Source organism: Melampsora larici-populina, assembly GCF_000204055.1.
Source record: "Melampsora larici-populina 98AG31 unplaced genomic scaffold MELLAscaffold_21, whole genome shotgun sequence".
Classification (NCBI taxonomy): domain Eukaryota; kingdom Fungi; phylum Basidiomycota; class Pucciniomycetes; order Pucciniales; family Melampsoraceae; genus Melampsora; species Melampsora laricis-populina.
Genome location: NW_006768785.1, coordinates 19,633 through 44,541, shown reverse-complemented (window position 1 = coordinate 44,541; position 24,909 = coordinate 19,633). Strand labels below are relative to the sequence as shown.

The window sequence follows — 24,909 nt, the reverse complement described above, 5'->3', positions numbered from 1 at the left end:
TTGCGGTGTATGAGATCATCATCATGTTGTTGCCAGCCTTATCGTCTTGGATCGGACTTGATGACCAGTGACAATGGCCATAAACTGATTGGTGTAGAGATGATGCGAAAAGCTGATACGGAGCGATAGTTCAGTTGAAGCTGAATCGGTTGCTCCCCGAAGAACCCAAGTCAAATTGGACGGTGTACCGTGTGAATCGAGATCATATATTTGATTTCTCACGTTACCTGCTACCGAGGATGGTTGAGCGACGAATGAAGAAGGAAAGACATGGCGATATAGCGCTCTTCATGACTCGACAACACAAAAAGCAAGATGCGATTCGTAAACCGAAAGCTGAAAAGTACTGATCGATCCTACTTGGATTGAAGCATCGATATGTGAGAGATGGAATCCGATAGATTGATAGCCATTAACCCATTCAGACTTGATCAAATAGAAATTGGTAAAATTGAAAAGCTGTCAAGTGAGAAGGATACGAGAAAGGCAAATAGGAATCTGAAGAGAATGGGGAGAAAGAAGATAAGAACAAACCACACCCGAGTCGATTGACTGAAAAGGGCGGCGATTTCAAGATAATGCGAGGATAGTTGTGAGATGATCGCTCGTAGGCGTGGGCCTCACAAATCGCACTTCAGAGAATACTGAGGTAGACTAGGATGAAGACTGATCGAAGGTTGAAAGGCGCAAGGATGGACGGATATTGTATGGCGCAAGAGGAAGAAGTTTGGGATGATGGTGTACGAGCTGACGATGGATTAGAGACTGATTTGAAGGCGATAACATACCCTGATCGGACATTTGAGTGGTTGAAATGTGTATGTGTTTCTGATTGAAGTTGGTAATCAAGCTAAAGCTGAGCTGACGATGAGGATGGTGTGTGAGGATGAATGATGATGAGTGATGACGATGACGAGCAGGAGATTGGAAATTCACAATCAAATCAAATTAAATGAAAACTACAGTTTAAAACTACATTTCAGTCCATTTTACTCTTTGGGGTTAGGTTTCAGAAAAGTAAACAGACCGAGAGCCTCCCGACAGAGTTTGCCGGATTTGTGACTTCTTTGGCATCATATGGATCATTCTGATTTCTGATAAGATGACAATATCCTAATCCAGTGAAACTGATTCTCAAAAAGGTAGTAGACCATATCGGTTGCTACCTTGATAAAATGTAAAGGACAATAACATTGTTTCCAATCAAATGATGCAGTGACAAGGACTAGTTTTATTGTAGTGGTTGTTGAAGTGGGTATGTCCTGGCATGACCATGATATTCACAAAGTGTGCCTGATTCATTACTCAGGAACATCTCATGGTCCATAGGTTGCGCTGTGTGTATCATGAGAAGTGGATCTAGCAAACCCCTAAGCCCTAACCACTTAGGGGTTAGGGGTTAGGGGTCGCGATTCCAATCTCATCCGACTTGGTCCTCAGCTGATTTGATTTAAATAACATCCTTTGCCCTGTTCAGCTTAGTTCTACCTTCTACTCTTGTTCCTTTTCCTCATCACCAACCATCGAATCACTTCCTAATTTGTTTCTTACTGATCTTGATTACTTCTCAATCTCAAGACGATCAAGAAAGAAGTGATTATTTAAAAAAACTTATCTCTTCTGCTTCAAAATGCCACCTAAACATAAACAAACTCGTCCAAAGCGAGGTGAACGGAACAAAGTCGCCAACGAAGTTAAACCGACTATCACCGTCAATGAAAATCATCTTGATGATATTAATCGAACTCCATCTGAAACTTCATCACCTACACCCAATCCAGCTCAAGAATCAGTTACTTCTCGTCCTTCTGGTAAAAGTATCTCATTAGACCGACAACGTTCGGCCTCCACAACCAAGAGAGGTGCTTCATCTAAGCCGATGTCTAATATTCAACCTTCAATTAATACCAAGATCACTATCTTGAATATGTGTGTTGATGCCTTTTGGTCTAATGTATTATCTACTCCGTTCGAGTCCCGGGAGTTAGTAGAAGGATCAATGGGCTATCAATTGAGTGAATCAGAAAAGTCATCATGGGATGCTGCATCCGGTAAGTCTGGATTATCTTTTTGCAACACAGCCAAGACTGACAAATAGCTGCGATTTCTACATTTTTGATCATCTCACAGCTGTACAAAGTATGTGGACAACACCAGATTCATTCATCGCACATGACGAGACACATGACTCGGCTTGTCGGGATGCAATCCTAAAATACAATTTAGGATCACTCTTTATAACTTTTTTAACTTCACCATACGAAATTGGACATAAATCAATTGATAAATTTTTATCTTGTCTGATTAAAAGTCAAGACTTCACCCAAACTTTGAAACAAGAAGAAATGTTTTCAAAATTTTTAATCGAATATGAAGTTCAAAAATTGATTTTAATTGGAATTAATAAAATTGAAGAAAATACACCAAGTTTATTTTCGGATTTTAAAGTTGAAAAAAAAACTTTGGTGAATTTAATTCAACTTTTAGATCGAAATCATCATCAAAATTATCATCATCAAGAAATTATACCTGAATTTGAAAAATCAACTAATGAAAAATTTGAAGAGATTTATCAATCGGTTCACCAATCTGTTGAGTGACTTCTCAATCTGGATCTTTTAGAAAGTCATTCATTGAAACTGATTTGTAATTTTATGTTTTCTTTCGAAAATACAGTTATATCCGTTCCGTAATAAACCAAAGAAGATTGCAGAAATGCATACATATACTAAATTCATTGAATTGGTCATTGATATGGTGTGTTGTAGATTCCCTGAGTACGTTCGTCCAACCAATCCGCCAGTAGTTCACGACTGGGGGGAGAGTTCCCGTACTCCTCGTCCATCAAATGCAAGAAAGAGTCAAGTTCAAGGTTCAGGCAAAAAAACCTCCCATCTTGTACCAGGGGTTAGAAGTTCGCCCAGGCGTTCTGGGCCGAGTGATCGAGTTACATCAAAGGAAGGACCTAGTGGGCTTGTTGTACAGCCGGCCAACGATGAAGTAAGTCTATGCTCTTTATCATAAACCGTCATAAGTCTCACATCAACGTTCTGGCACTTCTAGGAGAGTGCAGAAGATGACGATAGCAGTTTCTGTGAGGACCATTTGGTACCCTCCTCTAACCGTCAAGATACCAGTGTACCAGCCTCCTATGACGGACCAAGCGCTGGAACTGCTCAGGCTCGACATCATGAAAATGTTGCGTATGTTACCATCTCCCTCAATTATACATTTACTCCATCTTGGCTTGTTCAGAGGTTCCTAATAAAACGTGGTTTCGATTCTTCATTATAGAGGTGAAGTAGAAGCTACGGCCAACTTCGTTAACTTTGCTGAGGGACAAGTTGAAAAAAATCCAACGTTTTTCTCTGGTCGTCATAGTCATTCAAGTAGTATTCCTCAGAAACCAGATCGACAACCTTCAAAGCAAGGAACATCAAATCCATCAACCTCTCCCAAGAAGGTATTCAATGAAAGGAAATCGAATGCTAAACAGATCGATTTTGATGAAACTCAAACAACTATACAAGAAGAGGTTATGGAAACTACCGCTGGAAATGAAGATCAACAAGAAAGCGAAGTTTCACCAAAGTCATGGGTGGAATCAAGTGCTCGTCAACCTACCTCTTTGTCTAACGCTGAAACTACCGCTGGACTGGAAAATGAAAGCGAAGTTTCATCAAAGCCATCAGTGGAACCGAGTGCTCCTCAATCCAAGTCTTTGTCTGATACTGAAACCACCGAAATTGAAGATTCACCAAAGTCATCAGTGGAATCTAGGGCTCCCCAAGCCAAGTCTTTGTCCATAACTGAAACCACCGCTCGATCGGAAAATCGACAAGGAATTGAAGCTTCACCAAAGTCATCAGTGGAATCGAGTGCTCCTCAACCAAACTCTTCGTCTAAAGATAATCCTGCTGATGATACGTCTGCTGAGAATATCACACATGTAGATGAAGATGTCGAGCAACCAAAGAATACTTCTAAAGATAAGGGCAAAGGTAAAGACAAAGAGGTGAAAACGAGTAAATCATCTAAACGAAGTCAACCTACAACTGAGTCAGGTTCAAGACCAAAGAAACAACTTAAAAAAGATCATAATAAGTCAGATGATTCAGATGAGAATTTAGAAAAACGTTCCAAGCAGGTAAAGAAACCATGGAAGAGGGGTTCAAAAGCAACGCGTTCAAGAAGTAAATCACACAGAGTGACGACAAGTTCAAACAAATCACCAAAAGAAATTACTTCGAAACATTTTGAAGAAGATTCTTCAGCTGAAGAAGATGTTTCTCCCTCTAAACTGATTAAGAAATCTACATCAGGAGATCCTTCAACTCAACCGAGCAAACGACGTCGATCTTCATCTGAAGAAAAAGTTTCTCCCTCTAAACAGATCAAGAAATCTACGTCAAGAGATCCTTCAACTAAACCGATCAAACGACGTCGATCTCCATCTGATTCATCAGATCTCGATTCTTTCTCTAAAGCTACTAAAGCAAAAGGAGCTAAAGTTACTTCTCCACCTAATCAAAAAAGAAGAAAACGTTGGACTGAAGAACAAGAGGAGTTATTGATTGAAGAGGTGGTTAAGTATTGTGAGAGATATGATTGTATGGCACATATCTTAAAAAGACATGGAACCAATGGATCTAAATCACAACTTTTAGCTGATCGAACTAATGTGATGTTAAAAGATAAAGCGATTCAGGTGAGTGCTCTTTGACCATTTTTGAATCTATAGAATAAGAACAAATAAGAACAGATTGTTCTGATTTTTTTGTGCTTTGTTGAATAGATTTCGACTAAATGGGCTAGAGAAGGAACTAAATTAGAAAAGGAACGTCGAATCGCATTTGGACGATTCCCACCTAAAACAGGAGAATTTCGTAGGATGAGTTCAGTTTCAGAGGAAGAATCTAATGGAAAACAATCATCAAAAGAAGAAGAAGAAGAAGATGAGATAGAAGATGAAGAAGATAATATAATTGGAGAATTTGCATCTGATGAATCCAGAGTTTCGGAAAAGAAAAGTGTAGAAGAAGAAGAAGGAAATCAAACGATCCATCAAGTTTTGAATGAAATGACAACTGAAATAAGCATTTATGGTAATTCTGAACGTGTTATTAATTCATTGAGTTCTGAGATTCAAAATCCTGCACCTACACCTAAAGGTATGATGAGTGATGAAAGAAATGTTGGGATGAAAGAAGGTGGTAGTGGAAGTCAAGAAGATCAAATCGAAAGTGGACTAGTTGAGGTGATGAAGAAATGAGATGGAATTCAGATTGTTGATGATTTGTTGAGTATTTGTAAAGAAGTGAAGTTTGATTTTTTTGATCGGAGTGTTTGTTTTGTTGATTTCATTTGATGTATCTTGTAGGAATTTTGTGAAATTATTATCATTAGTACACATTTTCTAAAAAATCATTTTTGAAATTAAATCTAGGAGATATGTATGTAGTAAATCTACATTTTCCAATAGATAGAAAGAAAGGGTTTAACTTTTTCCAATCTTCATGTAAATTTTCAAAGGTTTTGTGATACATACAACCTTTTCATCTCATAAGTCGCGCGTTGCTAGTTTTTCAAAGTTTGGATGATGATACCTATGATGAGATTGAGGTAATTCCTCGATACCGCCCGCGGTGTACTTAAAAATATGCACCCGCGGGATCAGAATGAGAACTTGATCAAATCTGCGGTCGTATGATTCATGTTTAAAGCGAGTTTGTTTGTTTATGAACTTGATGCCTAACTTGTTGATTTTCCAAAAGCTTTTGAGATTATTTGGCTCAAGAGATTCATGCAGTGGTCAGAATACATATCCAATCTGAGTTTTCATATCGCGATTGAAGACTTCTAAAGTTCAGTTCTTGGGACTCCAGGAGTCACCTTACACGCTGATTGCACGATGGATTGCGAGATGAAAGGGCGATATAGTATTAGCCGATAGCAAATTGAAGTTCTAGCCTTCTATTTTTTTCGGATGCCCCTGCTTACACCTGCTTATCTCCAATCGCATCGAGCAAACAAGTTTGAAATTGACAATTGCCAACTATGTTACTGTATCTCTTTTTTTTCGAAAATCTTATGAACCCCCTCTGTTTATATAACTTCCCGTATGCTACTATTCCTCCAGTTTCCATTTTCGAATTCAATTTACCCACTCTCATCAAAATGTATAAGATTTATAACAACTTTTATTCGGCAATTGAATATCATCAATTTATCATCGTACTTTAAGCTTGTCAAGAGAAAGAATGAAGATGAACGAATTTAAGAAACTTGTTAGAAGGATATTTATAAAATCTAATAATGAAGAAATTAATAATCGAATCAATAATCCAATTTCAACTAAAAGTGAAAGTGCATTAGAAAAAGATTTAGTAAAGCTCGAAACTAATCTTTTATCTAAACCTCCTAAATCTTTATCGTGTAGGATAAGAAAGTTTGATTTTAAGAAGAATTGTTTTAGATGTCATGGGATTAATGAAGATTTAGAACAAGAAACAAACTTATCTCGTGGTATAGAATCATATCAGACTCATCACCATTATCGTCGTCATCATCGTAGGAATTATATAAAATACTTGATTGCGATCTTATTGCTTATAATCATCTTTATTATAATTTATTTTCCAATTCATTTTCATAGAATCAAAAATGAAGTTCAATCGGATTTATCAAAAGGAATCAATTATCCTAATTCATGCTCAAATTCGAATTCAACTCTGAACCCAATTTCAAACTTGACATTTAACGTACCAATTAAAGAAACTTTTACACCAGAAGAATATCGAAATTCATGGATAACCACCACACAAGAGAATTTAAATCCTTTAGAATATGATCTGATTGAACCAATCAATCTAGAAGGTAAAGGTAAAGGTTGGACCATGATTTTTTTACATGGATTAGGTGATCTAAATGCAAGTCAAAGTTATGAATTTAAAGATTATCTAAATTCTGATTTATCAACAAATCCTTTTACTCTTCAAGAAATCGGTCAACTAACTGGACTCAAATATATTTTACCTAAAGCTCCTTTTAGACCTATTACTGTTTTTGATCATCAAATTCATCGTGGTTGGTTTGATATTAAAGATTGGAGAGATTTGAATTTTTTAGAAGATGAGGATGGTTTGAAAGATAGTTCTATTAAGATTTATAAGCTTATTAAAGATTTAATTGACAAAGGTCAAATTGATATGGATTTTACTATTCTTGCTGGGTTTAGTCAAGGTGAGTTAGGAAAAGATATTCATTTTGAAGGTCTTTTTGAGGTTAAGTTGATGTTTTGTTTTATTCATCAGGTGCAGTTATGTCATTTTTACTTACCTTGGTACTCCCTCAACCTCCTTTTGCTACATTGATTATGGTGAGTTTTGATTCCCTAGAAATGCTAGAAATAGGATAACTTAATTCTGAAGAAGGGAATCACTGAAGTTTTCAACTTTTCTCTTGCACTTCTGTTTTACAAAGTCAGGTTATCCACCTTTACCATTTAGATGGCCAATCTTAACTTCATCAAATCAAAACCTTTATAAGAAAACTTCATTATACTTTATACATGGAATTATAGATCAAGTATTAGATTATAATAAATCTAAATTTGGTTTTAAACTATTCCAATCAATCTTTAATGAAAAATTCAAACAAATCAAATTTAAAACTTTTTCAAATTTATCACATAATTTCAATTTTGATGAATTAATAGTGGTGACTAATTGGATTCAAGGAATTGTGCAAGGTCAAAGTGGTGGTGGATTTGATGAAAAGTTTGATGGTTTTTTAGTACCTGAAAATGATTTAGATGATTTTATTGCATGATAATGGTTTTAATGACTGATCGAATTATATTATGCAATTTCTTGATTTACTATGTGTGTAGAATGATATCATTTATGAGGGCTTCAATCACTAGAGAAGGATAACATGAGCATTTTCAAGATCTTGAGAATATGATTTTTGGGTTAATGTTTTAGGCCTTCTATATTAGGGATTATGCACGCTTATTCTTTCTGATGCTCATAAAAATCATTCTTCTATTCTCTCTTCCTTGCCTTTTTGATGATTGTTTCCGAGTACATAATAGGATCCAATAATTCAGGTACGCAATAGAATCTCGAAGATTAATGTAAAAATTATTTTAGAAAAGGAAATAACTTGAAATATGAATGTATCAATGTAAATGATTGATTTAGATGCTGTGCAATAGAACATTTCCTTGAGAAAAGGGGAGGAATGGCTGGTATATAGCGTCGAAAAGAAACTTATTTCAAGAAACCAGAATGGACATAGATGTACTTTGAAACGAAAATCAAACTCATAAAGCAACTGAGATCCTAGAAGCAAGCTCGGGACTGGCATGATGTATAACATCCAGAACACGAGATCGGATATCGTGATCTTGTACTCCCGAAAGACCTTTCACAAAGGAACTTGAAGAGTTTTCCGATTGGTTGTTGAGAGGGTTTGAGGTTGACAAAATCAGTTATCAATGTTGATAATTTATAATTGAAGAGGTCAGCATTGGACTCAACTTGATTAATTCAGACTTTTGATCAGAGGTTAAATTTCCGTAAAAATATCTAGGTTGCTCATAATCAATATCAGGCAACTATGGAAATAGAGTGTAAATTGATTTTCAGGTTTAGTCTTTTGATGCTTTCTCAAAATGAATTAAAAAAACCTCAACTTGATCAGGTTTGGTAGGAACAGTTCTTGTAGTAGGAATTTGTCCATCTGCAAGAGTACTTCGTTGACAATCAGAATTATCTACGGATATTTGTGCTTTAGAAATTCAAAATCAAAAAACAGAATTAGACACAGGTGATCATGAAAAAGAATGGAGAAAATGAGGTTACAAACCCGGACATTTCATATAACAATTAACAGGGATTTGTCGGTAATTGGAACCAAGACGGTATCGCTATGAAGTATTTCAAAATCATAATGGTAAGAAAACCGAGTTGGATATACTGGTGTTTGATGAGGTAAAGAGACGCTTACATTGGCATCCGGATAAGCAAGAAGTCTCATTTGTAGAATTGGGTCATCACTTGGAGCCCAGCCTTGGACCACATTACTCGGTGAAAATGCCAATTGCTCTACCTATGAATCGAACACCTCTTTAAAAAATAGAAACGAGCGTGATAAATGGTATGGGAGCTTATCATACCTCTGTGAAATAGTTAGATGGGTTCTATGAGTGTAATTGAATCCGAAGATGTGTGAGAAATGATATAAGAAGTTTATTACATATTCTCAATGAGTTATTTCTTGCTCACTTTATTGAATTCAAATCTACCAATTTCATGAGGTTCAACAAGCGAAGAAGGCCATTCTTCTGATACACACCAAACATGCAACCTTTTTTAGTGTTTTTCTAGCGTTGAGGAAATATGAAGAAAAGAGCTTAACTGGTCACATCAAGAACATCATAGCGAAATTTTGAAGCTTGTGCAGGAGTCAAAACTTGAGCGAAAAGTGTCCAACTTGGGAATTTGCCCGATTTGATTGATGTATATATTTCCTAAGGTAAGAAGAGAACATTTTCATTTAATTGAGATTGTTTCAACTCGAAAAACGACGTTGAACCTGCCAAAATCAACAGTAAGAAAATCAATCGCTCACCTGTGCTGCAAAGTAAGGATCTTGTACAGCGGCTTGTTCAGTACGTGTAAAATTAGATGTTCCCTGATTGCTACGACACGAGAGCTTCACATATACCCAAGAGCCTAAATCACGAGCAATCGATGCCAGAGTTTTGCATGAGTGGTTCCATACTGGATTATACATTATGGTTCCATACATTGTCCACGCAAATTTCGTTTTTTCGACTATCACTTACCATCTGACTTGATCCATCTGTAAGCATGGCCAGTGAAGGCGTTTGCGTGTAGCCAACCTGATAAACGTAAATATAGCTTTGCTATTAGGTTCATGATCATCCAATCATAGAGCTGGAAAATTTAACCTTTTGATATTCCAGCGTCCGAGAGTGTCCTTATGAACTGGTTCAGTGACTCTGGATTGTCGGCCAAAAACCCGCTGCATGACAAGATCAAAGAATAAGAATATTTTCAAATATTGATCACTTGAAAGACGCGCCTGAAGAAGTTTATGATAGTATAAGAAAAAAACAAATCTTTCTTACAAGGCTTGATCTGGGTCAGGGAGATTGGTAACAGCGCTTCGAACTTGACTGTGGATCAAGATGGGGAATTTGGCCGGGTCTCGGACTGTGATTCGAAATTGGAGTCACGAACGGAATGTCAGACTATCGCGTTCTGGTTCTAAGCTTCATGAAATTTGATGATGAGCGCGACCAACGGAAAAATATAGGAGTATTGTTCACTTTAGGAGTTTAGACAGAAGTGAAGGAATTCCGCTTAGCTATAAGATCGATGTCGAAAATCAAACGATAGATATTGGCACTTACTGAGCAGGTCCCATATTCCTTGATTCGTACGAAATCTGTGAACGAACAAGCAGTTCAAAATGAGATAAGATCTTTTCAATATGACTCAAGGTAAACAGCTAAATAATTCTGGCTTCACTTGAGACCAAATCCTAGAATGTTTCTAGCTGTGTCATAGGCCCCTTTATCACCTACACAAATTGAGGTAAATTTTACAAAAAAGTTCATACTGTGAGTGGATATCATCGGAAAAAAAGCAGGATGGGATCAAAATATTGATTACCTAAGGCGTTTGATAGTCTGAAACTTATTGGTGTTTGTTTTCCAACTTGACACCAGAATGAGTGATCAAAAAAACGTTAAGATTCAAAGAAAATCATGAAATGAATCAATCCCAGCTCAATTCTAAACATATAGCTTACTTCCGTTTAGTACGTCCATCATGGTATATTGGCTCGAAAAGTTCGTAGTGACCGTGAAAGTACCTTGTCCGCCGACTATGATATTTTAAAGTAATCAGCGGATGACTCGGATAGCCTAGCTAACTAAATACATCGCTCATATAGGACGTACCACCACCAGCGTGGACTGCTCGCAGACGGGGTTGTTCACGATCAAATCGATATTGGGCTGCTACAGCCTGCGGATCAAGTGGGGCTGCTTTGAAGGACCGAGGGTCAGATAATAAATCTTTGATTCATGAGGAATAGGGAGCCAATTGGTCGCACCAAAGGACGCGTGAGAGATTGTGCAACCAACGTGCAATGCAAGCGGGATTAGATAGCCAATTTGATTCTTCATGATGATGATGATGATGAATAACTAAAAGCTTGTGATTGGCTTCTGGAGGAACTTCGATATTACGTGGCCAGGACTTTGTTTCAAAACGATGTTATAAAGACTGCGTCGCGTGGAGGGATGTCACGTCAGGAACACAACATTGAGCAGGAAACATTTAATCTGACCTCAAGACGTAGTCAAAAAAGAAACCTTTTCGAAGGATGCTACAACGAGTCCAAAGAATCAGATACACGAAAAGCAAATGCGAAGAAAAGACTAAAGCTAGAATGCGTGACTATCACTAACCTGGACTGTTTAAAAGGTAGTTTTAAAGGCTGTTGCAATGATGTGGACGATTAATGGCTTTGGGCATAAAGGCATGTAGTTGCAAGATTGCTTAGCAGTAGTAAGGATGAGGAAAACGTCACAAAATAAGGAAACAACAAAGTTGCATTATACCCATTCCATCACGACCAGCTCGCGCACAGCTATTACAATGATCTAACCCCGTATTTGATTATTACACGAGGGCTTCTGTAATTGCGTAGCGATGACGAAATCAAGTAAATCAAATCCTTCCTCGTCGAGCCCATCAATTCGGTGTCATGGAATAGGTTCACGTCTTTGGCAGAGTGCACAGTGTGAAGGAGTGGGGCGTGCCCTACGGGCATAGTGGTGTACGCGAAGCGGAACCGCGGAGCGGTGGCGCGAACAGAAATGGAAATTGCGTGAGAGAGAGCCGAAAAAATATATGAGCTATTTAAGAAAAAATATAGAAAACAGTTATCAGCTCCCCATGGGGAGGCCTCAGAGGCAAAAACACACTTCCTAAAAAATACGAGAAGACAGAAATACACAAAATATTCGAAAAAACGAAGAAATCTTAAGAAAGGAACAGTGACCAAACATTAGAGAACACATAAAACAGACACTCAATAAGGAAACAAACAAAAGACTACGCGCTAAAAGGAAACACAAAAAGGTGAGGGAGGGCGGGAAAAAGAAAGAAGCAAGTTGCTGTGATGTAACAAAAAACTAGTGTCTGAATTTAATTGTATGTAAGATGTGGAGGAGAGTTCGGATGATGAATCAGAAAAATAGAGAAGATTGTTGAGACGGAAGAAAGAGAAGCAACGAAAAGTTGACTAGACAAAGAAAACATCTTTGTGTAGCTAACATACAATGACACTAACGCACAGATACTAGATGTATCTGGAAGGGAAAATTTTGTTACACAAACAAACTCGTCCATTCTTTTACGACCGTATCACCATATTCCACTCGGTTAATCGAGCACCAACCACGATTCTTAGAGCCTCGCCAGCGGTGATAGCTAAAACACGCCCATTTGGGGCGGGTATCCCAGCTTGTCGCTCGTTACCTGTGGGAGACACAAACCGTGGCCGCCACCCATGGCATGCATCTTACATTCCCGCGCCCCAATTAGGATATGCATTATCTCAGAACGATCCCGGCTTCATGACAAGTCCAAACTCCAATTGATTGATCCCACATCAACCGGCTCACTGATCATACCACGTATGATCGTAATCCTCACATACAAACCCTCGTCGATCAGGTTACGAATCATCACTCTGATAACGCTCACTTCACCATATTTGAGGAACTTCAAGCAACATTACTGTTCTGTTGAATCAGTGAGTCCCGGTTTCTTTCTGACTCATTGACTCCTGCAAATGACGCTTATGCTTACTTCTCCTGGCACTGTTGTCTTGATTCCCATTGTAGTCATGTCTCCGCCCACCAAGCTGCCACTACCACTTGAAGTCTTATCCGCTATTAGCAACGGCACTGCAGACCGTGCTAGATTGGTCACCGACACTCACTTAGTTAGCCACATCTTGAATCAACCTACTCCTGAAGATGGTGCTTGCAAAGGTGCACCATGCCCGTCCCCCATGAGCACGTCGATATGCTCACACGGAGAGTTGTGTAATAAATTTGAACAGATCTTTATTCAATTTGTCTCTAGAAAATGCAAATCCTTTGTTAATAATAATAGACAATCAAAAATGTACTGTTTGTCAATGGAACTATGAACAAAGGAGCCCATTCAACACTCTTGCTGTCTGAACCTCTTGACAGAGGCAATTGTATGCTTAGCTCTCAGACCTGTTTGTAGGTTATATCCACCCTCGACAGAAATTGATTGGTGTGAGCACGTCGACATACTACCTCAAAACAGACATGGTGGTGGAGGTTCACTGCCTGGCAAATTGCCAAACATTGACCGAGGTCATATCGAAGGTCACAAACAACTTTGGTCCGACTATTTTGCCAATACGCCCAGTGATGGCAAGCATCTCTTTCGTTGTAGATTCCGCATGGGAAACAATCTGTTTCTTCGCATTGTTCAAGGTGTCACCAATGTGGATGATTATTTTGTCCAAAAGCGAGACATGACTGGCCAACTAGGTCTGACTGCCCTCCAGAAATGCACGGCAGCTATCCAAATGCTTGCTCATGGAGGTCCAGCCAATTGCGAAAACAAAAACCTCAGATTGGCTGAGACCACCACCCTCAAATCACTCAAGAGGTTCTGTGTGGCTGTTGATACAGCCTTTGGCCAAGAGTACCTACACGAGCCTACTGAAGAAGACACTGCACGTCTCTTGGCGGATGCAAAGTCACGAGGGTTTCCGGGGATGTTAGGTTCTATTGACTGTATGCACTGGACCTGGAAGAATTGCCCAAAGGGTTATGCTGGCCAATATCAAGGACGACAAGGCCACCCAACTCTCATCCTCGAAGCTGTTACCTCCCAAGACCTATGGATCTGGCACTGCTTTTTTGGCCTGCCAGGTTCACTAAACAACATCAACATATTGGACCGATCGCAACTCTTTACTCTCCTCGCAAAAGGCCAGGCACCTCCTTGCAAATACAAATCCAATGGGAAGGATTACCACATGGGTTACTACCTAGCCAATGGGATCTACCCCAAATGGGCTACGCTTGTTCAATCAATTTTGCAACCGCTGGGTGAAAAGAAAAAGGTATGATTATGCTTGTTTGTAACGGTAGCCAATAATACCTGCTGATAGAATTCCCTCTCCCTGATAGCACTTTGCAAAGTTCCAGGAATCTTATCGCAAAGACGTGGAGCGATGCTTTGGAGTATTACAGGCTTGATTTGCCATTGTCGCCGGACCAGCCAAAGCGTGGCATACTCGCACTTTGAAAGTCATTATGCAAGCATGTGTGACCATGCACAACATGATTGTGGAAAACAAACGAGCAGGTGGCCTGGTTGTACCTGAGCCTCTCCAAGAACAACCGGAAATCTGGCGTGAACGTGCTGACTTCCCTGTTTACTTGGACATTCAAGAAGCAATCCGTGACCAAAATCTTCATGAACAACTTAAAGCTGACTTGATCGATCATTTATGGGACTTTCACGGCAATCAAGTTGTTTTATAATTTCTTTTCATTTTTTTATTTTTTTTATTTTGATTTCTTGTATATGGTGTCGTGTTTTTTTTTACAACTTCAAAGTGACTTGATTAAACATTTATGGCTCCACCCGGCAGTCACATTGTATATGACTCCTTTTCTTTCTTTCATTTTGTATTTGTTGGTTGTTTGGTATGGCTCGTGGTTATGCAAAAGACAGTACTTGACAGCAAGCAAGAAATAGTATTGAACCAAACACATAAACCATTGGAATTTATACAACAAAGTATAAGTGGGCACACAAAACAATGAACACAATGTTGTATCCAACCTAAGAAAGAAACATGTAACATCTACATAAAGATTGTCCACTTGAAGTTGAAGCCATTCTCATTTGACTTCATTATCAAACAAATTGACAAACTCTGCTCCTAAACCTCCATCTCTTATAAGCTCAGCTGCTGATACCTTTTCACCTGGCCTCTGTAGATAGGGGCCGGTGTAATTGTACACCTGGAGAAGGGCTTTGCAAAGCGCTTGGAACTGCTCTCGGCGCTTACTTTGGATTGAGTGGATGATGTGACGGAGTTTTTCTTTGGCCTGCTGTTGGCGTTGATATTCTTCAAGTCGTTCTGTCTCTAGCCAAGCTCGAGGACTTTGGTTCAAATCTATTTAGAATGGCACAATTGTAAGTCAGCCACGTTGATGGAAGATGATTACAAATGTAGTGTTCAAACTCACTTGGATTGATTTTGATAGAGGGACTGCAAGATCTCCCTTCAATGATCTTGACAGAGGGACTGCGGGGTCACCCTTCAATGATCTCAATAGACAGACTGCAGGGTCTGCCTACTTCAATGAGATTGTTAGAATCCATTGCCTATTGTGATATATGTTGATGCTCACCTTCATTATCAGGAGCTAGTAAATTGGGATTGATGTGATCGGCAACTTTGAGTAATCCCCGGTAGCGAATATACTCTTCTGGAGTAAATTGCATACCAGAGGTGGTACCATTGCCAATCCAAGTTACTGGAACAAGACTTAAGTTAATTTTCAGGCTTGTAGGCTAGATAAGATAAATAATTACTAACTATCAGGTGAACTGCTTCTAGGTGTTGATTCCCTTTGGCCATTAGACTTGGACAAGCCAGTTGATGAAGACATTATAGGAGAAAAAAGTAGGTTAGGTATGGAAAGTGAAAGTGAATGATAGAAAGGGCCTTCTGGAAGTGCTGTCAAGCGTAATAACTGCAATATACAATGGGTATTAAGAGCTATGGACAGATGTACAGCTATGAACAGATAGTGAAGTTGGAAATATGTGGATAGCAATGAGCAAAAGGGACTGAGGTACAAAGGGGTACTTTTATAGCAAGACAGAGAAATATTGTATTACGAAACAAATTCATTTTTCACAAATCATGGACAAAGAAGTGCAAGACTTGCCCTGACCACTCGGAAGAAACTCAAAGAAGTCATATATTGACAAATATGTGCCAATGATGCACCTTTTTCTACGGTGTTTTCACATCTATTGTCAAAGCAATGGACTGTGCTCTGCACAGTCCATTCCTAATTGATGGATCACCTTCATTCTTTGGGGAAATAGGCTTTGACCGTACACACAGCCCAACCATGACTTGTAGAAATCAAAAAACATTTGAGAATTGAAACCATAGCGCAGAGATGAAAGATGATATACAATAAACAGTATAGAGTTTTTTCTCAGATGTGATGAAAGTGATCCAAAACAACGGAGATACAGACAGATTGACATCAATAGATGGATAAATATACCAGATCAGAAAACATTGTAGCAAGTTACAACGGACAGACAGATAGATAGATTAATAAACAGAGCAGAGCTGAGAAAATATATTCAGCGCAAAAAACATAACATTTTACTTAGCACACAGATGATATCATACTTATTGAAACCAACGGCCAGACACACATATCTTTACATAAATAAAGAAATAAATTGAGCAGAAAGCAAAGACAAAATTTCCAAGGACACAGCCATGATTGATCAAAGTTATTCATCAGCCAATGAGGCTTCCATATCCCTCATTACTTTTGCATGTTTTTGTTCAAACAGGTCTTGAGTAGCTGGGTCAAAATCTTCTAGACCACCTCTTAAGAATGAGTCTTGACTTATGAGTTCAATCGCTTGGCATGTCCGTTTGGTGTTTTTGGACATTGCTTTGCTGGATTTGATGAGTGCTCTGGTGAGTTCAATTACCTCAGGAGGTTGGGTAGGTGGTTGAGACTTAGCTGCCTTCGCTGCTTTGGCTCCCATGGGTGGTTCAGAGGTAGAAGGATTGCCGGGAGTAGATTTGTCAGCTTTCTTTTTGTCAAACTGTTTGTTTAAGTATTTGCTCCACTTTGGTGAATTAGCAAGTAAATCATAGCATTGAAATCTTGCAAACTCAGTACCTTCCAACAAGGCTGGCTTGTTATGCTACGCAAAGTGTTTTCCCAGCTTTGCAATAGCGTAACAAATTTCGAAATCACCTTAAAACGGTAACTTTAGCCCCCGCTGCTGGAACCCAAAAAAGGCCATAAGCGGAGCGGGCTACGGAATTTTGAGTCTCAGCAGCGGTTCCAAGCGCAACTTGACCGGGGTCAAAAAATGGGCAGCACTGTGACAGAAACACCAAAACCGAGTTGTAAATACCATGTATTTGTATACAACTTCAAGTAAATCACATATATAAGAAGCAGGCATACACATAGTTAAAAAGAGGGGCATATAAGATAACAAAAAAGTAAAAAAAGGCGCATAAGAGAACAAAATAGTGAAAAAAAAGAAAACACTATAACCCATCAACATCTAAGGTTGAGATATCCTTGCCCCCCTTTGTTTTATTAATGTAATCAATCACTTTGTCCACCTTGCTAAACAATTGAGGCAGAGGCACACCTTGCCTAGTCCACATCCAACTGCCCACCAATGTCTCAATGAATCGGGGACGCATAGAGGCTTGGTTTGCCGAGCAAACTTGCCCAGCAACAGTGAACAATCACTCTCCAGGAGCTGATGAGGCGGTTAAGCTGAGGTAGTCTTGAGCCAGACTGGACAAGACTGGGTACTTGAACCGGCCATCTGCCGGATATTCAGCAGCAAATAAAAAAATAAACAGAAAAAAAAATCTTCCCACAGTTCACCACCCTCAAATAGCCTCCAACCGTTTAACCCCACTCAATATCGATCATTTACAGAAACTATATTCCCTCCTATCCTCGATACTTTCATTCAAATTAAACTCAAACAAAATGAACATGTCTGAAGCTTTGAACACTGATTCTCGGACTGAAACTGAAGAAACAACTACCAACTCTCAAGCCGATCAATCAGATATCACGGTTATTTCAACTTGTACTAATCAACCATCAAGCTACGTGTGGAAGTTTTTCAAAAAGACTGACGAGTACAATCTGTGCCAATTTGTTATGGTGAACGGATCTGAATGCAGTGAAAAGTTGGCCCTTGATAAGAAGGGCAGTACAACATTAATGAAGATCCACCTTGAATCAAAGCATGGCATCCGCAATGACAAACTACCCAATCAAGGCAACATACTTACAGCTCCTAACAAGGGTAAGACTGGTCATGTGGCAAGTTCTCAATCTATTCTCTTTATATATTGACATGAATAAATTGTTACTAATAATGATGACTTATGTTTCAGAACAAACTCGATATCAACAGCCTCAAGACCAATTTGGTTTATCTCATAGCCAACAATGATCTCCCCTCCTCAATAGCTGATAAGCCTTCATTTTGACGCTGTGGTGATCTATTTATGATAACAAGCAAGAAAATTAATCATCTTTACTTTACCAAGATATTAGAAAACTTCAGTGTAGCAGGAAATTCGAAATTCGGGTTTTCAGATCAATTGAAGCTCTTAGAGGCTTATGTATATTTATTAGCTCAATATTATGTTATCTCATTTCAATATTATTCTTAAGATAAACATAGTTTACTTACAAAGTTATGACAAAAAGACAGAAAAAGAAAAGATAAGAAAAATTCAAAAATATAGGTGTAAAGGTTGGAAAATGGTTTTTAGCATATTTATAATTAAGTTATGGGTTTTTAAAGGTTAGAATATGAAAGAACAACGGTTTATTATACAGTAACAATTTTAATCTTCAAGGTTGATAAGGAAAAACAGAAGTTATTAGGAGAAAGGTACTTTTCGAAGTTGGTAAACAAGGGTTATGCGTGTAGTTTACATATGTAATGGTGGTAGTAGTGGAAATTAAGGTTGCCAAGAGGATTTTCCGGGATTTTTAAGGTTATAGAAGATGATGTCATATTACATGAGCGAGAAAAAGAGAGTAGCAGCTGTGAAGAATGAAGAAAATGGGTGAATTTCGTGGAAAATGAAGGTTTTCAGCTAATTACATATGTCAAATGACGTCAGATTAAGTTGGTAGATAGCTCATTCAACGCAGAAGAGTGGATTACATAATGTACAACCTTTAAATCATTAGTAACGGAGGTGTATGTAAAAATTTATAAGGCAAATAAGAAATTGGTGTGAATCTCGAATTTACAGTCACAAGTCAACATGTAACACCAAAAACCTTAACTTCACAACTCAATATCTTACTCATAACTCATCAGAAATAGGTCATATGGGTGTCATAAATGATCAGTATCACGAGGGCTACAAGATGCACTATAGTAGATCAAAATTGGAGCACATCTGAAAAAATTCGTAATCTCAAAAATTGGGTTTCAGCTAGTTTACAAGGAAAAAATCACCTGTATTCATCTTAAGAAGTGCTGTACATTACATTATTGCGTCATTGATCACTTTTGGCTGTGAAAATTACATCATACATTAGTAACAAGATCATTACATTGCGTCATTACATGGTTTTTAGGGTTCTTTAGGCGGATTTGACTGGTTTTTTGAGGCTTTTGACTATTGTAGAGGTTGTTACATGTGGATATATATACTCTTTGATGATTTTGGGATTTTTGTTCCCCTTTCTGCATCTTATACCTTTGTTGTAGTGTTATAAATCATCATTTATTTACTGTATTTGTACTAAGATCACTTAAATCCGCCCCTTCAAAGCAAGGAGAAATTTATTCACGTGTGTTAAAGACTATAAGTCAATTGGGAATAATACTTAACAACAGTATTGCTAGTAATAAACATAGTGTGTGGACCTTTTTTGCGCTTAAAACTGGGAATAATACTACACAACAGTATTGCTTTATTTCTCTGGTGCCTTTATCTTTTTCTCTGTTATCACAAAGTGGTCAGCAAGTGCCCTTGTGCTGGTTTCTTTGAAGAAGGCAGTCTTTAGGCAACTTCTACTATATTACACGTAGTAGATTATCCCTTCTTAGGTGTTGTAAAGCTCTTGTTGAGCTTTAAATACTACAACGCGTATTAACCCTTTGCAATCCTGTTGTTGAGGGGATGCTTGTCAAGCAACATGCAATTGCCAGACATCCTCGTAAATTCTACTATCACTACAAGGAGTACATCAAGAAGATCTACTTTGGCCCCTGTGAATTTATTGTGATCTCTCAAGATGCCTGGACATCTCCAAACAATTTCCTGTTCATGGGTCTCACTGGTCATTTCATCAACAAGAACTGGGAACTTACGGATATTGCCCTTGGTATGGCTGAAATCAAAGGTAAGACATTTTCCAATCAACCAATTCACTCGACTTGACTGACACATTCTTTCAGGTGCACATGATGCAAAGAATTTTGCTAGAATCATCATTTCTTATTTGGAAAAGTACAATCTAACAAACCAATTAATTGTGATGACTGCGGACAACATCAGTACAAACACCGTGATTAGTCAAGAAATCAGATTCTCAGAGAACATAATTTTCGATCACACAACTCAGGTTCATGGCTGTGTAGCACATGTGATTAACCTTGCCACCAAAGAAGGGCTCAAAGTCTTTGGTGAAGTTCTTGATGGAGCAGATGAAGACTCTGAACAAATGTCAAACATTCACAACCTCATTGACCCACCGGACGTAAGTCAAGTTAACCTCAAAACAATTTACAAGCCAACGCAAGGACCTCAGCACGATGACTACGGTCAACGGTAACGGACCATACCGTACTGCGACAGGCCTTTGGACACTACAGTACCTCCGTATTGTAATGCAGGGTAGAGGAAACCGGTTACGGTCCTAATAACAAAAACCGGCCAATTCCGTCGGAGTGCCCGCAACAAAACCCGTAGTCACTACGGTAGATAACGGGGTTTTCCCCCTCACATACACCACCTTGTACATTACTGACACTATGACCAATCCATCCCTCAATCTTCTCAATGCAGGTTACTCCATGTCTCTTTTCATCTATCTTCACCCTGCATTCGTCCAAGGAGGCACTTGGATTGATGGCAACCTTTAGTTAGTACTTTTTTATTTCTCTCTTTATCCCATTCCTTTCTTTTTTGAATCACTTTCCTTTTTCTCATGTTGCTATTATCTTACTCAATTGTTCAATATGAGCTCCTCTTCACTACTTCCTCCTGCTGACTCTTGTCATTCCACTTGTGCCAGCCCACGCCAAAAAGATGCCAGCTTTGTATTGACATCAGGCAGCTTGCGGACTGCTTTACTTTGGCCAGAAGACACAATCACTGTCATTCACTCTGACGATGACAATGACAGCTCCAACCTCGACGATCCCACCTTTGAAGTGGAAGATGACCAAGTTGAAGACATCCCAACTCCTTCTGCAATAACCACACCCTCACCAACTCAATCAAAACAAATTAATCAAAAAAAGGAAGAAGACAAGCTTAGTTCCAACACAGAACAAGAAGACCCAAGCTCCTGCGGTCAAAGCGTCTATACCACTTTCATACCTATCTTTTAAAATCAATTCCTAACTGATATCATTCTCTGCCTCTGGTCCAGAACTTAGATCATCCCACCGACCTTGATGTTGATCAAGTCACCAACAACAAAGGCACCTCCAGTGGTTTTCAAAAAGCAACATCCAATGAAGTCAAAATCCTCCTGACATACTATAAGGCACCAGATCATGTACCAGGCAAAGAGGTAAGCAAAATTTTGCCCTTTATTATCTATCTTGATACTTTGATTGTCATATTTGAATGTTTCTTTACTTATTGTTAATGTTTTTTCAACGTTAATATCCGTCTGTCTAGGCTACTGGAATCAAAAGAAGGTTCCAATGTAAGTGGTGTCCGGGTAGTTTCACTCAAGGTGAAGATGGGAACTCAAATTTATACGGACATCAAGACGGATATAAGAAGAGAAGACCTTGCCCTGGCCGAGCAAAAGCTATCCAAGCCAAGCTCGACCTAGCACCCACCTGGCAAGAACTCAACACACCTGTTGAAGTTACCATCAACCCTGGTAATTCAATCAAATCATTCTTATCTCAATCAACGTTCAGCGTGGAGTTGTTAAATGTTGTAATAGTCGTATGGATCCTTTGTCACGCACTACCTTGGATTCACATTCAGGACCTGACATTACCAGCGGCTTTCAAGTTAGGGAATGGAGCTGCTCAGCTTTGATCTCCAAAGTGGGCAGCCACCACCGCCAAGGATCTCTTCTACTCATTATATAATGTTGTAATCAGTCGCATCCAGGTGAGGTTGATGTTTTTTTACTCTTTTACCTCGGCAGTGATTGATCATTGAATTGATTTGGCATTCAGAGCAACTCAAGCATGTTCTTGTTAGCTCATGATGATTGGACAACTAAGGGAAATTGCATGGCATTTATCGGTTTTATGGTTAATTATGTTGATGACGGCTGGAATTACCAGACGATTCACCTTACCTTAAAACTTGTCACTTGGCATCATTGTGGAGACCTCCTTGCTTGACCTGTAGCTCAAAATCTCATCCGACATGGGCTACATAAGAAGGTTTGGATCCAATCTTTTGATTTATATATTCTTTTTGACTTTGTTTTTTTACTTTCAAACAATTGTTTTATTTTCTGATGGATGAATACTTAGATGATTTGACAAACAACTGATTCCGGTTCATCTAACGGATCCATGGCTCGTGAAATGGCTTGATTATTCTCCAAATGTGAATCACCAGTACACTGGTCAGCTGAGAAAAGCCACATCAAATGTTTCTGTCATAAGCTGGCTCTGATGGTAAGTCATGGCCTCAAAACCCTTGATATAAGTGCAGGACATACCAAACCAACCACAAAGCCTGGTTTGGTTGTCCCCATTCCAACAATTTGAGTCAACAACAACACCATGGACCCAATTGATTCTGAAGAATCGGACAAGGACCAAGGTACTTTGGTCCCTGATTTGACTGCCAATGAACAGTTGTCTGAAGAGCCTTCAGAAACTATCATGCAATCAGCAGATATTGTGGCACGTAGTGTGCATAAGGTGCGTTTTGATCTGGTTTCCACATGTGCCATTCATGTTCTAATGTTTCCTTTTGATAATGTTTTCTATTGAAATCAGGTTGATAAGCTCATCCAGATGACTTGCTCAAGCTCCTCTAGACGGAATCACTTTGCAAAGAAAGCCAAAGAACTGGGGATCCGAATGCTAACAGTTGGATACAGTGTGAGATGGAACGTTAAAGCACCGTGTCTGTGTAGGCTTTGCTAGTCGACAAGCGCACACCAACTCCCTTTGAGGCAGAAAGGGAAGTCGTGCGCGCTCGTTGACAAGCAAACACTACCCGGACACGGTGAAGCCAACAGTTGACACAGGGCATGTGATGGATAGGATGTGAGCTCATTGATTTGCTTGTGTCGATTGTATCACCTTGTATTGACCTCAATTAACTCATCTCAGATACTAAACTCGATGACTTCGATGGATCAGAAGACAAATAAATATTACCGTGGCCTTTCCCTATGTGATGAGGAATGGCCTTGAGGTCAGTATCCAATTTACTTTCACATATATATTGTCACAAATTTACATATATATGTATTGTTTTTGAACTAGGTATTTGAAGATGCTACCTTCCGTATGCAAGGTGACTTTTCATTGGGATGTGAGGTCCTTGCAGAATACCTGCGCATCAAGAAAAAGCTTGAAAACCTCAAAGAAGACATGATTTATCCTAGTATATTGAATTCTATCAATGAAATGCTGGTCTGGCTCAAGAAGTACCAGGAAGAGGCGACCAACACCAAAATCAATATAATTGCAACCGTCCTCAATCCACGATGACACATGAAATTCATTCAAGACTTCTATCCGGACGCAAGCTACTCAGCTCTAGATGCCATCCAGGAAGTATTCAAAGAATGACTTTCAAAATGGAATCCAAATGATTTTTTGCAACCTACATGTATTTGTAATCATTGGGTTTGCAACAGGCCCCAGCCCCGCCGCTGCAGAACTTGAATGATTACATAAACCACTTGGAGGGGACTGTACTTCTCAAACTCAAGAGCCTACCGCCCCTACTGTAGTTGACAAGTTTGACATGTTTGCAGCTGCTTCCAATAATTTTCCAACTTCAAATGCTCACAAACATGAGCTAAATGACTTGGCTGATTATGTTGAGGTCCTGGCGTTGCTCAAACTCAGTTGCCCCAGTGAATGCTCAACTGATCAATATTGTGAAAAGCACAACAACAGCTACTTTGATGCCAAAGCCAGCATCAAAGAGTAAGGAATCTTTGGACTTGTTGCATCTAGAAGATGATGAGGAAGAGCCATCCAAGGCAGCAGATTCAAACACAGCAGACAGGGAGGAGAAGGGTGTGTGTGGTGAAGAGGGAATTTCAGGATATACTTTTGGGAAAATCAAAGAGACTTTATCAAAAAGATTACTTCAACATGCCTTGGAGAAGCAGACACAATAGTAATTGGTGCTGTTGAATATGTCACACCACCAAAAGACAGGAAATCTTAGATTGCACTCAACATTTGATTCTTCCTAGTGTAATGGAATCTTAATGTGTAATGAAATTGTGAGGAGTATGTGTCTGTCAGGTGTACTCTATACTGAGAATAGAGTAGGAAAGGCAAAGCATGGTCTTCAAGTGGTGCACCCAAGTGATGACCACAGCTAGTTGACCTCTAGGAAGTGGATTTGAGGAAGAGAAAAGAAGACTAGGGCCAGTAAAGAGCTAAAGTCAACTCCCTGTAAGGGCATACACCCATATGGGCATAATTCTGTTAGGGCATAGTTTATTTTGCCGCCAAAAAAGGTGTCAGGCCCATGTAGAGAGCACATAAGGGCAGGAATCACATAGGGCATACAAAATTGCTCTGCCTTTTGTATGCCTTTACAGAGAGACAACTGTAGTAC

At 39.0% G+C, this 24,909-nt stretch overlaps 4 protein-coding genes across 4 annotated transcripts; 2 read left to right on the top strand and 2 right to left on the bottom strand.

Moving 5' to 3' along the window:
* Positions 1-1,484: 1,484 nt before the first annotated feature.
* Positions 1,485-5,508, top strand: MELLADRAFT_77907 (uncharacterized protein; the record flags this gene model as incomplete). Its single annotated transcript, XM_007410721.1, has 7 exons — positions 1,485-2,051; positions 2,131-2,591; positions 2,677-3,000; positions 3,064-3,203; positions 3,295-3,717; positions 3,781-4,708; positions 4,796-5,508. 7 exons carry the CDS (start codon positions 1,631-1,633, stop codon positions 5,270-5,272), a joined length of 3,174 nt encoding a protein of 1,057 aa, XP_007410783.1.
* A 1,388-nt stretch (positions 5,509-6,896) lies between these two features.
* MELLADRAFT_87434 (uncharacterized protein) lies at positions 6,897-7,830 on the top strand (the record flags this gene model as incomplete). Its single annotated transcript, XM_007410722.1, has 3 exons — positions 6,897-7,242; positions 7,314-7,378; positions 7,483-7,830. 3 exons carry the CDS (start codon positions 6,897-6,899, stop codon positions 7,828-7,830), a joined length of 759 nt encoding a protein of 252 aa, XP_007410784.1.
* A 496-nt stretch (positions 7,831-8,326) lies between these two features.
* Positions 8,327-10,669, bottom strand: MELLADRAFT_87433 (uncharacterized protein; the record flags this gene model as incomplete). The annotated part of the gene is made up of 14 exons (XM_007410539.1): positions 8,327-8,441; positions 8,544-8,620; positions 8,699-8,793; positions 8,872-8,932; positions 9,013-9,114; positions 9,182-9,205; positions 9,291-9,349; positions 9,424-9,535; positions 9,637-9,788; positions 9,854-9,934; positions 9,980-10,053; positions 10,160-10,244; positions 10,445-10,479; positions 10,563-10,669. 14 exons carry the CDS (start codon positions 10,667-10,669, stop codon positions 8,327-8,329), a joined length of 1,179 nt encoding a protein of 392 aa, XP_007410601.1.
* Positions 10,670-16,655: 5,986 nt separating this feature from the next.
* MELLADRAFT_106975 (uncharacterized protein) lies at positions 16,656-17,300 on the bottom strand (the record flags this gene model as incomplete). Its single annotated transcript, XM_007410538.1, has 3 exons — positions 16,656-17,081; positions 17,149-17,262; positions 17,298-17,300. The coding sequence occupies 3 exons, from the start codon at positions 17,298-17,300 to the stop codon at positions 16,656-16,658; spliced, it is 543 nt and encodes a 180-aa protein (XP_007410600.1).
* Between the last annotated feature and the right edge of the window lie 7,609 nt (positions 17,301-24,909).